Source organism: Paralichthys olivaceus, chromosome 2 (genome assembly GCF_024713975.1).
Source record: "Paralichthys olivaceus isolate ysfri-2021 chromosome 2, ASM2471397v2, whole genome shotgun sequence".
NCBI classification, from domain to species: Eukaryota; Metazoa; Chordata; class Actinopteri; order Pleuronectiformes; family Paralichthyidae; genus Paralichthys; species Paralichthys olivaceus.
This window is the reverse complement of record NC_091094.1, coordinates 21,604,896-21,620,336: the sequence shown is the minus strand read 5'-3', so window position 1 is coordinate 21,620,336 and position 15,441 is coordinate 21,604,896. Positions and strand designations below refer to the sequence as shown.

The following is a 15,441-nucleotide window of genomic DNA, read 5'->3' as shown; positions in this document are numbered from 1 at the left end:
GTGCATGTGGCCAGTACACGGGGCCCCTGCGCCAAACAGCCTGTATTGGACGCACCGCAGCAGCAGCGTATATAAAACGTGTAAATATTTCTCATTCCCTGCGCCTATCTGTCTCTATCAACCTGCGGGATCTCCCCCACCGCACAAATGATGCATTAGATGCATTGAATGTATTTGTTGTGCAAGTTTGAAAAGGCGGCGATAATCTGGGAGTGAGAGATAAGGAACACCAATTTATTCAGAGGCACTTTGGACCCCGCTTCCAGCCTCGGTCGGTGCTGACACCCCCAGCAGTTTGCTGATAACGATTAGGCCATTTATTATCTTCACACAGAACAAAGATTGCGTGGTGCCGATGAAATATTACCCCTGGTAATAATCAGAAGGAGAAGGGCCCTGGCATCTAATGCAGTGTGCATATAATATCTTGGCTGACGAAAAACGTGCACGGGCGCGCGTACACACACACACACACAGTCTCGTGCAGAAGATACAGAGAATTGAGCAAGAAAACAAGTGCAAAGCAGACAGAAATATAACATTAAGCTGTAGCCTACCACTGTGAATTTGATTTATTGATAGAGATAAGCTGTCAGATTTTAAATAATCACAATAGTAATAGTAATAATAATAATAAAAATACTGCATAGTTTGTTATTTTATTTTTGGGTTATTCATTTGATCATCTGCTTTAATCTGATCAATAGATTCTAACTTTATGACATATAGCCAAAACATTGTCATATTCGTAATTATAATCTAATGAATGACTCATGTTAAAAGGCATAAATGTGAAGTCACATTTAGGGCATTGCGTTTGCCTATTGAGCCTATTATTAAAATATTGAATAGACTATCTTCCACATGTTGCCACTTTCATCTTGTATAAATAGATAAGTATCAAAAGTCAAACTAATAATGCTGCTTTTAAAGAACAGACCACACTTCTTTCACATCCGTACAGACAATCACAACAAGGAGTGGACAAACAAAAAGAGAGATTTTTATCTTTGAAAAATCTCTTGTAGGGTTTATGAGTCACCAATATTTTAAGAAAGCATAACGCGTTCATAAAATTGGTTATTTGCTATCAAAGTTAATCTATATTTCCGTGGATGAACCTTTATGTGCCAGATATTGATATATTTTCGCTCTGGTGATTTTAAACACTAAAACAGATACTATTAATTCAGTCAGACTTCACGTTTCTTTTCTTTTCAGTTTTTTTATCCTTTTCTTTCTCTGCTTTTTTTTTGTGTGCACTCTGGGGAGCACGAGCCCGAGTTGCAGAGGTCTCTCGCGCCCCTTGCACCTGCCCGGCTCCTGAGCTGCGCATGCACGAGCCCGCAGGTCGCGTGCAGGAGATTTCAGGGGCTTTGCATGTTTTACAAAGTTGTTGCGTATCGTGGGGGTATAAAGAAAGAGAGAGAGGGAAGGAGGGAGGGAGGGAGAGAGCTGCAGTATTCTTCTTTAAAGAAGGGGGGGGGGGGGGTCTCAGAATAAGTCAATTAGGGCCGAGGATCACACACTTAACTAAATATCAGAAATAAACAAAAGTCAGACATTTAGAGAAAAAGAGATTCATAAACATAAAATAGATCATATAAAGTAGGGGTTAGGTATATTATTATTAGAATTGTCATTATTGTCGACTGAAGTATCACTGTTATTATGTTTAAGTTGGATGGCTACACAATTGTTCCTGGTCTCCCTGTCTCTCTCCCCTCTTCCCCACTCACCACAACCGGTCGAGGCAGGTGGCCGTCCACAGGAGTCTCTTTAGCTCTCCTGTTGCCAAGTGTTTGCCCGCTGTGGTAACTTTTGGTTTGGGTTTCTCTTAAGTACTATTAGGTCTACAGCCTTGCATGTAAGGTGCCTTGAGATAATGTATGCTGTGATTTGGCACTACACAAATAAAACTGAACTGAATTACCTGTGTGCAAATGGCGCAATGATCCAGCTCTAACTTGAAATGGAAGGACAGATAATTGTTCATAATGATTGAGGAACCTATGGATCCATAATAAAATGAGCAGTTATTACTTTCTTCATCGTTTTACTGTGTGCAGAAGTCACATGTGTGTGCTACATTCTCCTTATAGCTTATCACACCCTGAGTATACACAAAATAAAATAAAATTATAACCAAAGGGAAAAAACGGTCTGCTGGTGATACTACATCTGGATGGCCTTGAAAATATAAACAAATCGAAACATAATGCTGAGGGTCTCTGTGCAGGCTCCGTATTAATCTAGACTGTATTAATCAGCTCTTGGGAGCAGGTATTGGTGCCAGATTGGGTCTATTTCAGCGGGACCCGGAAGACAGGCTGCTGGCTGACGTGCCATTACGTTGCTGTGTGGCTGCAGCCTCTCACACGGCCACACAACTTCTTTTTTCTCATATTCAGAGCTGAGGATCCAGCAGGGAGAGCAAAAGACACACACACACACACTCCGCTCTCTGGTGCTGATGACACGCACAGCAGCGACTATACACACGGGCCCTCCGGCTCCTTCACGTCGTCTCTTCTCGTCTTTAAAACGCAAGCAGCTCGTCTGGACTCCGATCAGATTCTTTTTTGTTTGTTTGGTTATTTTGGAGAGAAGCGCCGATCGGAGCTGAAGCTGGATGGAGACACCGTGTCCGGTTTGACTCTGAGAGCGCAGCCGCTCCTCTCAGGTCAGTCAATCATTGTATTTTTGCACGGTGCTTTATTCCCGAAATATGCTGCAGGAAATACTCTGATGCTTGAAAATAAAAACAATCCTGTAGGCTAACGCTCAAATATATAAGGAGTCACATTGACCCTGTATTATATTCACAATAATGTGGCAACAAAAATCAAACAAAATGATATTTTTCCGCAACAATGCATGAGCTAGACTTTCGATTTATGTTAAGAAATTACTTTTACGCTTCGTTGATAAAAGCCTTTTTACCTTCATATTCAGCTTTATAGTTCTGAACAGCGAGTGGGAAGCATGTGATCTACTGTGAATATGTATTTTGTTATATTCACCCAAACACTTACTTTTAATGCAGTTTGGGTCTATATTATTTTTTAAATGATCAAACAGTAAAAATGAGACAAAAATGAATAATCAACGCAGAAACGGATAGAAACATTGCGCCCCCACCAGATTTATAGCGTCATTGTAGGGTATTTCTAGAAATCCATGTCCTTATATAAAGCCTGAATACTACTAAATAATATTTTTTGGGGGCGCTTTATGTTGCCGTGGGCAAGGAGCTGCATTCCGGGAATAAACCCCTCGATCACGAAATGGATTAGTGTATCATCAGCCTGATATTAGTGACGACAATTGTCACGGCTTTAAAAATGCGTAATGACTGGAGCGATCCTCTTTCATCTGCAAAGAGAGCAATCACCAGGCTACAATGGTGGAGTATAGAGACGGAGACAGGGGCAGGCTGGGGTCTCCACAGGCATGCGGCTGAGCTGGAGTCATTACAGAGCACCTTTTCTTTTTTAATATACAGAAACTGGCCTCTTTCTCTCTTATACCTGCGTGTGCTGTTGTCTGCTGGAGTCTTTTATAGACTGGTTCAAATAACACTAAAGTACTGTGAGGTCTGAGAGGGTGTTGTAGCTTGAAGCTCTGAGTGCACAAAACTCATCTGTGTTTTATAAATTGACTGTGTGAACAGATTTTAACACAGATGTTGATGCATCTCTAATATTATATCAAACTCTCTCTTTCATTGTAGAACCAACAGCCTCATACTATGGATAACTTATGTATTAATTTTCAGTATTTATATAACTCCAATAGAGCTTTATGTTATGAACACAAGCATCATATATGCTCCATAATCTCTTTTGAAGACCATGTGTTACGTCCTATCCTATTCTGAAATGTTATTATTCTGAGCTCAAACTCTTTAAATGGGAGTGAGTGCTGCTGCCGTACAGCAGCGTCCAGGCCCCTCTCTCTCCCAGCAGTCATATGGTCATTGAGTCTGGGTGCTTGTGTCTATAAAGCCCCCCAGTGCCTGAGCTCGATCTAATTAGCCGTGAGTAAAGGGGACAATAATGCTTCAGCTGGTTTGTGTCATTCTCCCTCTCTCGGGCTCTGCTTATCTTCAGGAGCCCCACTGTGGCTCTTCACCCCCCCCCCCCCCCCCCCCCCCCCCCACACACACACACACACCCAAACACACACGCACACGCACACGCACACACACACACACACACACACACACACACACACACACACACATAACACAGTCAAGCACGCACTCACATTCACACAGTCACACAGTCACACACCTCCACTCTGGATAATGATGGATGACCATGCCCAATGGGAACAAACAGGTAGATAAAGCATATCCCATTTAATAACAGCATGGATCAGAATGATAATCTTGTTGTTCATTAGCCACTGAGGCTGCACAGCGATACAGTTGTTGCACACACACTTCCCACCCGGTGCAGGAGGTGTTGGGAAAGGGATAGTGTTCTCCAGTCTGTAGCATCCCATGGCTGAAACAATACTGCTGTGTCCTTGAGAAAAGACAGAGGCAACGCATCAGCCCCCCCCCCTGCCCCAAACCCCTCTCCACTAACCCTCTCCCATCTTTTGTTCCAGCGCAGATACAAATGGGATTAATGAAGGTATAAATTACAGAGGTCTAAATCCTGCTGAGTAATCCATTTGGCAAACATGCAAACAACAATGGGCATGCAGCAGCAGAGTCTGAGCCTGACCCACTCTCTAAGGCCAAACGGTTAACACAGTCAGAACACAGCACAGGCACACAGGCTGACCACTGCTGCAGGCTACAGTGACATGCTGTAGTGCAAAGAAAAAAAAAGTCCTTTTACCACCAGCCTCAAGAACAAGAGCACCACTGGTCATCTACTCAGGCCTGAACAGAGGGAGTCGTTGTTGCTTCAGGTTCAAGCTTGTGTGACAGCAATTATTCTTCAGCATAAAATCACTTATTTTTATTGGACATACAAAGTCTGTATTATTGATGTCTGTGTATCATAGTAAAATATTTATGAAAAGGAAAAGAAATACTATAATAATACCATATAAAGGTGAAGCTCCACCTGCCAGCTGCAGTGCTTCTTTACACTGGAATGTGAGTTATTCAGGTAGCTGGACCTCTGCTGCCCCACATGCACTAATTTGTTGATTTTAGGGGTTGACAAGCTCAAAGGGCTGAGCTCATCAACTCACTACCCCTGGCAACATGCCAGCGATTTAATGACTTATGACTGACACACAAACACGCACGCACACAGACACACACACACGCACGCACACACTGCAGGTATAGCAGCATATCAGAGCATGAATTGTCGCACTACAATGCACGGTGGTGTAGTTATCAGGAGTCTTTTACCTTGGGGAGTTATTTGTCCAGGTATCAGACGCTTCACGTGACGGTCCGTGCAAAATGCGCACCCACCGTGACTCTATGACGTCAGAGCTCGGCGTCGGTGTGGCGGCCAGTCTCGGCTCCTAGCACCCTCCAATTATTCCCTGTCAATCACACACACACACACACACACACACACACACACACACACACACACACACGGAGGCAAACATGTGATTTTATCCTTACATGCAGCGAATATCAGTAATAGTAAATAATGATAAGAATTAGGTTATTGTTACATCATGTAAAAAAAAAGTGAATAAGTGCATTAGGCGTGTGTTAAGGGTTGTGATCTGTTTGATCACCAACCGGTTTTTTTAGGCCTTGCGCTCAACCCTGGTGCCACCGAGAGAGAATGTGGCGCCATTAGTATGCAAACTGTGTTTGGTTGGTCTGTCTCCGAGACAAAACCTCTGTTTTCACAAGAATGCCCCAATACTAATTAAAGACAATTAGGTCCCCGCAACAAAGGGACCAAATTCGGGTCGTAAAGCGGCTCCTCCTCTGTTGGTTTTAGAGGTGCTGAAAACCCTGTTTATTTACATAACAGCATGCGAAAAACAACACTTACAATTATTGATGGTAATGCAAGGCTACATCAGCAACTTGACTTGTTATGAGGCGGAGTGAGATGAAAATGAAGTCTTTAACATCCTCTGAAATAAGTTTAAATTCGTACATACAAGTGGAGGCAAGACACCACAGAAGTATCCTACATTTCTAATTCATAATAGTAAGACATGTATTGTGCAAAATGATTTTGCCTCCATGTTTAGTGTCTGCCTCTATGCTCAGAACTGGAGCTTTAAAAACAGATCGTCAGTGGCCGATTGTTGATCTTAATGAGAGAGAAAGACCCCCAGAGAAATGACTGCTGATTGATAAGTCTTTCAGTATTTCGGTGCAGGGAAATGGAAATTTAAAGGAGAGCAGGGATGCAGCGAGCCAATTGTGGCAGAAGCTGGCCGTGATTGGCTCCGAGCAAAGGCCCCGCCCCCGCATGGCTTAATATGGGAATTTACTGGCGCCAGCCGCGTCAGTCTGCTCCACATCTCATTAATGAGCCCGAGCAGAGCACGGATCAGGAGGTTTACACATCCGAGCTGTGTCCGCCGTCAGCTGATCGAGACTGCAACAGGTATCCAGAGGACATGTCGCCTTTCTCCTTTACGCAATGCCTCCTCTTAGTCAGCTGTCCACAGAAGGACACTGAAGTGTGCAAAGTTAATTTCTAGAGTTCACAGCTATGATTAGACAGCGATGCTCAGTCTCTGCGTGGAAGAAGAGCTGGAGTGTCCATCGTTTGAATGAATTAACATTTTGTTTTCGTCTCATTGCAGGTATCCACCCCTGAGGAGAAACAAGAAGACCGGGTTATTAAAGGATTTTATTTCTTCAGTAAATAAACACAGCCGAGACCCCCACAGCTCGGGAACTATATTGTCAGGAGGATCTAACTTCCATTTTGGAGGCAAGAGTGTGTAGAGTAGCCCGGCGCACAGACAGACGCGTTCAGAGGAGAAGGAGACGACCAGCTCAGCCATGGAGGTCGCAGCGGCCGATCAGTCTCGGTGGATGGCGCACCATCACGCTGTGCTGAACAGCCAGCACCCGGACTCTCACCACCACAGCCTGAGCCACAACTACATGGAGCCCATGGCGCCTTTGCTGCCCCAGGACGAGGTGGACATGTTTCTGAACCACTTGGACTCTCAGGGGAACCCTTACTACACCAACTCCCGAGCAAGGGTCACCTACAGCCAAGCGCACGGTAAGATGCGCACTGTCAAGTTCAGCTAAGAAAAAAATGATTAAAAGGAACAAAGCCTGTTTTGTTGAGACGTTCAAAGTTTTTACATAATTCACGTCCAAACAGAGCTTGTATTATATGTGTGAGTCTGCTTATGTAATGGGTCTATTTAGAAGCTTAACAATTCAGTGATTTGCTTAAAATTTTTCCTCTTGACATCTCTGGGCCAATTCTGCAACATAAAGGGATTTATAGCAAATGACAGCGAGGGGAAAGGGAAGTATGTCATTTAACCCCTCTGTGCTGGGGCAGGGGCTGTGGAGGGAGAGAGACAGGGAGAGAGAGACACTTCCCGGATATAAAATTAAAACCGCAAATTTACTAGTCCGAGCTGCAGCCGATGAAAAGATACTGTCCTGAGAGGGAGCTGCGTTTACTGGGTTTTTCTGAAGCCAGCAGGCCTTTATCGCCTCTATCTTAAATAGATGAAATGACTATGGCTTTTGGTAGATAACGTGAAATATTTTAGATAATTGTGAGGAAAATATTTTATTTGAAATTAGCTACCAGAGCTTTGTTGAAACTAAATGTCGGACTTGAGTAATTTTGAGTACTTGTCAGGTAAGATCTTTCTGTTATGCTTTGCAAAGTAATGGAAAGGGGGTTTAAAAAATCAAACGTGTATTAAATAGATTACTTTAAATTTCAGCTCGTCTCGCTGGGAACCAGGTTTGCCGACCACACCTCATTCACAGTCCCGGGATTCCCTGGCTGGACCCCGGCAAAGCTGCCCTGTCCGCTGCGCACCACCACAACGCATGGGCGGTCAGTCACTTCAGCAAACCCGGCCTTCACCCCACCGGCTCCGGCTACCCCTGCAGCAGCAACACCGGCACGGCTCCCGTGTCGTCGCTAACTCCGGCGTCCCACTCTAGCCCGCACCTCTACAGTTTTCCCCCGACCCCTCCGAAAGACGTGTCGCCGGACCCCGGCCCCACCTCCCCGACCTCAACTTCGACCAGGATGGACGAGAAGGAGTCGATCAAGTCTTACCAGGTGCCGCTGACGGACGGCATGAAAATGGAGAGCTGTAGTCCGCTGCGCAGCGGCCTGGCCTCGATGAACAGCCAGGCCACGCATCACCCCATCCCGACCTATCCGGCCTACTCTCTGCCGACACCACACGAGTACAGCGGCAGCCTCTTCCACCCCGGCAGCCTGCTCGGCGGGTCCAGCTTCACGCCCAAGTGCAAAAGCAAAGCCAGATCGAGCTCAGGTGAGTCTCACGTGGGTTTGGGTCTGTGCATGATGAAAGATTGAAGTGATAACGTCTAACAAAATTATAATTATTTTTTCAAATGAGCCTTGATGGTTAAATTAATGTCAGAGTTAAATAACCCGCTTTTATGGTGCACTCTAATATAAATGTGTGGGTATTGTCATATAGAAATGTACCAAAGTATTTGTTTTAAATATGTGTTGGCTCTATCTTTTACTATTATAGTATCTAATAGTCTGTTACTTATAAAACGAGCGCTGGTTTCCACTGGGGACACTTCTACCCTGTGAAAACCGGCCTGGACTCGTCTTATCTGACGAGCCTGTTCACCTTAGAGAGAGAAACCAACCATAGGTGAAACTCATCGGACTAATCGGGGTCAACTATTTACTAAATGTCCAGTTAAGGTCAGTGTGCGCGTGATGGAGCGGTTTTAAGAGCAGGGCCGTTGACTTGAGAGAAAAGAAAACGGGATCACAATTAAACAATTAAAGAAACTACGATTTCATAAAGATGAAAAAAATATATTATTCAGGGACTAAAACCTGAAAGGAAAAACTTAGTAAAGTCATCCAAAGAACTTTACATGAACTTATTTTATGACACTGACTTCTTCTGACAGTCAGATGTTATGGCCCTTTTTTTATGTGGTATTCACGGCACTTAAAAAAAAATACTTTAAAAAGTAGCCAGTCACGACGTCCTGGCTCCTGCCATATCCTGTATACCTCCAAGTGAACAAATCACGACCTCCACCCCGCCCACCCGCTCTCCCCAGTACTAACAAAGCACAGGCGACAGAGCCCTGCTGTTTGTGTTTTTAAGCATGGCCTAGGCCCAGCAGCACTGACACAAAGTGGAGGCAACCAGAGTCCACACAGGATCTGCTGCTATGTGTATAGATGGGAGCGTATTTAATAACACTGTCACTAGAGGTCTGCAGACTGCAGTGTATTGGGTAATCCTGATTAAACATGCACTGCACAGTCAGTCTTCCTCTTACCTAAAATCCTCAAAGCCAGTGGGATTGTTTATAATGAAACGGGGCCTATTTTCTGACTGTCTGGACAAGCACCTGATTCAATATTCTGCATGTGTAGGGAGGAATATTTAGACTTTATGTCTGATATTAATGTGCAGACATTTGAAAAACAACTCAGTCTGGTAATGGCTCTGTAATTTCCCCACATTGTTCCAGCTGTTAAGACATGTTGCTCTTAATGTAGTTGGGTATTTATCAATATTTGTCATCCATTGTCCCAGTGCTTTTTAATACACCTGGCCAATACTTGCTGGCAGATAGTGAGCAAATGTGAGCTGTAGAGAAATGTTATACTGTGACATTTAAAAGAAGTTGGCCCGACTATGCCTGAATCAGTAACACAAACATATCAGCCACGGCATTAAAAAGGCTCTTATCTATCAAAGTCTCTGTCCAGTGCCAGTAATGGTGATTGACTGTTGTACAAAATGCCACAATGACATTTCAGCTGTCAGCACGTACACCTTCAGCTTCCTGCTGAGCGAGCCTCAGACCAGAACACCCCTCCTCCTCTTTCTCTCTACTCTAACTTTTCTCATGAAGCTTTCATCTTCCCATTTTGTTTCTTATTTCAACACTATTGCACAAGACATAATACACCAGTCACTGATGATGAATATTTAAAGTGTTAATGATCCCACTTTAATGTGGCTGTTGCTGTTACGAAATACTTATGAGGAAGAAAGGGTAGGTACAATAAAAGAAGAAAAAGAAAAAGCGGAGAGATGCATTTCAAAAGGAACATAGCTTTTTAGCTCAGGTCAGATTCCATTGTGGAGTGAGGGTGGGACTTTGGGTGTCGCTCGCATTATGACAGGAATAATGAGGGGATGCTCTAGGGAGAGAGGGATACTTGAATTAAAATAACTGGTTGGTTTAGCAACAGGCTGTTTGAAGTCCAACCTGTACGGGAGAGAGACTAAAAAAGCAGGTTTCTCTGTAAAGGTATGCATAGGTATCTACAGTTTAAGATAAATGCAAACGTTCCCATTATAATCTAGAATTTCAACTGGCATCAAGCGTCTCACCACAGGCTGCAACACTGCCCGCCACATTTAATACCACCACCGCCGCACACTTATGTTTCCTCTCATGGGTGCCCACTGATCTGATGAATAATGTAGTCCTAATTTGATGGTGTGCCTCATTCTTCTTGTCGGACACCTCTGGACATGTTCTGGCTGTCTCTGGCCTCCCTATTCTGGATCGGTTTACATAGAGGTGTCTGTGTCCATGGCAGCCATGTGCACACTTGGTACACCAACAAGCTCACCTTTACGTTGTCACCATCACGGGCCAGATTTTGACTTCATATTACAGAGCCATCTAGGGTCATACAAGTCGCCCGATTGGGGCTGGACAGCTGCTGTATGGTGCCTCTGGCAGATGGTGAACTTTTTAATTATATAAATTTCTTCCTCTCTCCTCTTGAACTTTATGCAGAGGGCCGGGAATGTGTAAACTGCGGTGCCACCTCAACCCCTCTTTGGCGACGGGACGGTACCGGCCACTACCTGTGCAACGCCTGCGGACTGTATCACAAGATGAACGGCCAGAACCGACCCCTCATCAAGCCCAAACGCAGACTGGTGAGTTCTCACTCTGTCTTTCTACTATGAGAGCAGTCACCCAAATATGAGCACAAAGCAGATGCCGGCAGCACAATTCCAGGAAAGTTATATTTTCCCTATGATCTTCCTGGAATTGTTTGTCCCTCTCACCCCCTGACGATCCGCCTTCATGGCCTGTTACAATACTGCTACTATTGCCATTGTTCCTGCTATCATTATTGCTGGTACTTCTGATACTGTTACTGATACCAATGCCCATGCTGCTTTAGTTAACACCACGCTCGAGTAAATGAAAGGCACCATGGACACACAACACTGTTGATGTACCCCTGCTCTGAGGTGCACACACACTTTAGGACTCAACCATATACTGACGCTGGAAATATCTCCAGGTGGCATAATTTATTTATCCATGTATTCTAATTATATCTATCTTTCCATCTACATGACAACATTCACATTTAAATATATATATATATATATATTTTAAATCTTTTATAGCCTCTTTTAATTGTTATTTTTAAATGTAAATATATAGTTTACAGTAAATTCCTTGTTCAGCAGAAAACTTCTACTTTAAATTGATTTACCAAAGAAACAACATTTTTAGAAATAGCCACAATTATCAATACAGTTATATGGATTAAATAAATTCCTGTTGTAGTAGAAATAGTATAACTTTTAACTAAAAAAAATAATAGCAACCCACTGAATACCACTAGGGTACTACTACTAATATTTTTTTATTTATAGGGCAATAATAAATGATACAAAATACAAATGACGTGTGGAAATGTTTCTAAAAATAAATAATACAATTTTACTAGTGAGTTAAACATTTAATTCGAATCTAAATGGGTTAATTTACCCAAGCTAATTCTAATTGCACAGTTTGTATCATGGGTCTAATGGACTTCATTTAAACTCTATCAGTTATCAGTTTATCAGCTATCAGTCGATCGGTAAAGATATTTGAAACTGAAACAAAAGGCTCGAGCGTTTTGACATGAGGCGGTTTCGTGCTGTTCCTTGAGCACCTCCACGTCGCTCCTCCTGCAGCTCCTGAGAAGTCGCGTTAGATTTTCCACCGCATGGCTCGGCCCTTGTGCGGCCGCAGCAGCTTTTTGCATTTGCAGCTTCAAGTGTTTTTCGGGGTTGTGTTCAAAGGGGCATCCAGTTGTTTCCTATCCGGATATCTGCCCGGCCCAGATAAGGAAGTCAGGCTCCCGGCTGTTTCCGCCCTCAACCAGCGCGCTGCATTCTGTGCGCGGCCAGACTGACGTATAGTGTAAAGAGATTATCACAACACTGGAGGAGCCGCTTATGTGTGAAGAGACGGAGCGTGAGGGGCGGCCACTGGAAAATACATGGATTTATGTCCCCCTCTTGTTCGCCATTCTCTGCGGACACTCTTTTATTTTACATTATAAATAAATATATATATATATTTTCTATGTTCGGTCAGTCTGTGTTAAAAATGACAGGGGTCGTTGTGGCTCTCCGGGTCCACCTGAAATTAATTAAAAGGAAAAGGCTGGATGCTGCTTGTGAAGCACAGAGCCGCGGGGTTCTTGCATGTAAGGCTAATGTTTCTTATTATGTGTGAAGAATTGATCCGCAATGGACGCAGGGAGCACATTGCCAGACAGGACACCGGGTCTTACACGACTTGTCGGCCAGTTTTCCCTGGATCAGGATAAATAGAAAGGCTTTACAACAAGGCCCCTATTATGACCTGTTAATACCGGCGCACTTAGTTTTAATTCATAAAATATGATAATTACCGACGGGCGTAGACGTTTTAGAGAAAAATGGCTCCACATCTTATTGCGCAAATGAGACAATTCGATCATGGTTGTCGCGGTCTGCGTAATTGATTTAGTCTAATATGAGGAGTTAAGTCATTTCTCCTTTTGATGCCTCTCCGCACATGGCTCCGCGTTACAGCTCAAACCTCACGACCGTCCACGTGCCGCCGGTTCATTTGAAAAAACAAAGCTGTCTCGGTTTGTCTGTGCTGAGCCAGAAATCACAAATGAGTTGCACGCAGCGCCGCTGTCTGTGGCTCTTTCTGCGTGTGGTATACATGTGTGTGCAGCAGTGTGACCTCCCTGCACCAGGGTGAATGGATCATTATTCATAAGGTGTTTTCCCTCTCTTGCTTCCTTCAGTCCGCTGCGAGACGTGCAGGCACCTGCTGCGCAAACTGCCAGACCACCACCACCACCCTGTGGAGGCGCAACGGGAACGGAGACCCGGTGTGTAACGCCTGCGGCCTTTACTTTAAACTGCACAATGTAAGTAGACTGCATGGAAGAGGGGGAAAAAAAACTGGAGGGTCTTTTTCTTGGGGAGGGGTATTGGGGTTTAGCTGGTCGTTAACTGGTCAAGTGGGCGGACAGTTTGTATCGATTTAGGAGTGTGGAGGCAAAGCCTGCTCACCCTGTGGAGCAGAACCCACCAGTCCTCTCCCTTTTTTTATTAATCCATCGTTGTCTCAATGGGGGGCGTTACTCCCAGGAGAGGCTGTGGGGTGGGACTGTCATTCAGTGTAACGGCGTCAGTTACACTGATGAGGATTTGTCTGAAACTGCTCTTTTGAGGCCCAAAGCCTGCTCCTCTTCCCCATGTATTCATATCACCCAGGACGGTTCTGTTTGCTTTTAAATGAGACAAAAGCCAAAAAGAAAACACGCCCCTGACTAGCCTTATAATGCAGCTATATATGCAAAACAGCTGCTCATTATTAACAACCTTCATTTCACACTGGTATAACTCTTAATAATGAAAGAAAGCCATGTATATGCTAATTGGCAAAGCGATATGTGACATATTCTTGGTGACATTTTAAATGATGGGCTGGAACTAACAGTTAAACAAACCCCAACCACTATAGTGCTCGTGCCGTGAGTGCAGCTTTTGTTTGGTCTGTCATGAGCTAATGTGTTGCTCTCCACAGGTTAACAGACCCCTGACCATGAAGAAGGAAGGCATCCAGACACGCAACCGCAAGATGTCCAGCAAGTCCAAGAGGAACAAGCGAACAGGGGACGGCTTTGACGAGCTGTCCAAGTGCATGCACGACAAGGCCTCTCCCTTCGGTGGTGCACCCGGCCTCACCAGCCACATGACCCACATGGGTCACCTGCCCCCCTTCAGCCACTCGGGACACATGCTGCCTACTCCCACGCCTATTCATCCTTCATTCGGTCACCCCCACCACTCCAACCGCTCGCCAGTCTGGGCCGAGCCTCACTGAGGGCCCCACCAGACCCAAAACTCCTCCAGCCTGTAGGAGTCGCCGCGCCGCCATTAACACTAAATGGCCTTCACATCACGCCAAAAGCTGAGCAGACTTGTTGCGTTATGTACAGTGGTTGGGAGGGGAGGGACTCTCAGTTGGACTTTGTAACTGAAGGTCACGTTATGCCTGACTTCACTGATGGGACGCCACAGAAAGCAGGACTTTTGCGGACTCTGTGAAGAGCAAATGTGACGAGGGACTTCCCTGGTCCCTGGGTGATTTGAGGCTTATAGGAATGGAGTGAACGGAGATGCTTTTCATTCTTTTTGCTTATTTTTACTGAGTCACTTTGGTACCCACCTCTCCATGACCCTGTAACAGGAGACTGAAGAGGTCTTTAAAGATTGTCCCCGCCTCACAACCATCTCATTATATGCTGAGATACGTGGACCCTGTCCATCCCCATGCTGTCGTCCTCAACTGCCATGGACTTCAGTGCTGGAGGTCTAAAGACTGGCTCACAGCTACAGCACCCGTACGCTTCTGTTACCATCCAGGCCCAGATTACAATACCCATAAACCAGTTCTCTCCTCACATGCTGGATTGTACACCACCACAACGCTCACCTGTTTTTAATAATGGACTTTTAAGGAAAAAAGGCACCGTAAATAAAGTGTTTATAAATGCTTAATTGCTATTATTGTTGTCATATTTGATGTTATAATTATTGCTACGATAATTTATTTTCACTCTTAAAGCTTTCGTCAAAGACACATGGAAACTGTTATGATTTTAATTTCATGGTTATTACGTAAAGAAAAACACTGACCTATCTTAGATAAAAAAAGGCCCTGAGCTGTATGTTTTTATCATTTTTCCATCTCACAAAAGTAAAGTAAATAAAGTTTAATACTGAAGTTCAATCTGTCACTGTCTCTTCAGTTTAGTCTGTCTCCATCACTCTCACATACATATACACAAACAATAGAGCATCAACGTAAACTCTCCTTTTTAATGAAGAGTGCTTGATTATCTAAATCATAAGTGATATCAGATGTATCAAGGAAAATTCTGTGATCCCTTGAGCGTGGTAATGCTTTGGTCAGGCTCCTCCTCTATGTGCGATTGTTAAGAG

The 15,441-nt window shown here is 44.3% G+C and overlaps 1 protein-coding gene across 2 annotated transcripts; it reads left to right on the top strand.

Annotated features, from left to right (window-relative positions):
* Positions 1-2,412: 2,412 nt before the first annotated feature.
* gata2a (GATA binding protein 2a) lies at positions 2,413-15,223 on the top strand. Of its 2 annotated transcripts, none has more exons than XM_069511421.1 (6): positions 2,413-2,683; positions 6,760-7,190; positions 7,879-8,445; positions 10,934-11,079; positions 13,233-13,358; positions 14,021-15,223. In XM_069511421.1, the coding sequence occupies exons 2-6, from the start codon at positions 6,962-6,964 to the stop codon at positions 14,318-14,320; spliced, it is 1,368 nt and encodes a 455-aa protein (XP_069367522.1). In that variant the 5' UTR covers positions 2,413-2,683; positions 6,760-6,961; the 3' UTR covers positions 14,321-15,223. The 2 variants fall into 2 exon arrangements, with proteins under 2 accessions (XP_069367522.1, XP_069367516.1); XM_069511415.1 differs by lacking the exon at positions 2,413-2,683 and adding an exon at positions 6,458-6,557.
* The last annotated feature ends 218 nt before the right edge of the window (positions 15,224-15,441 follow it).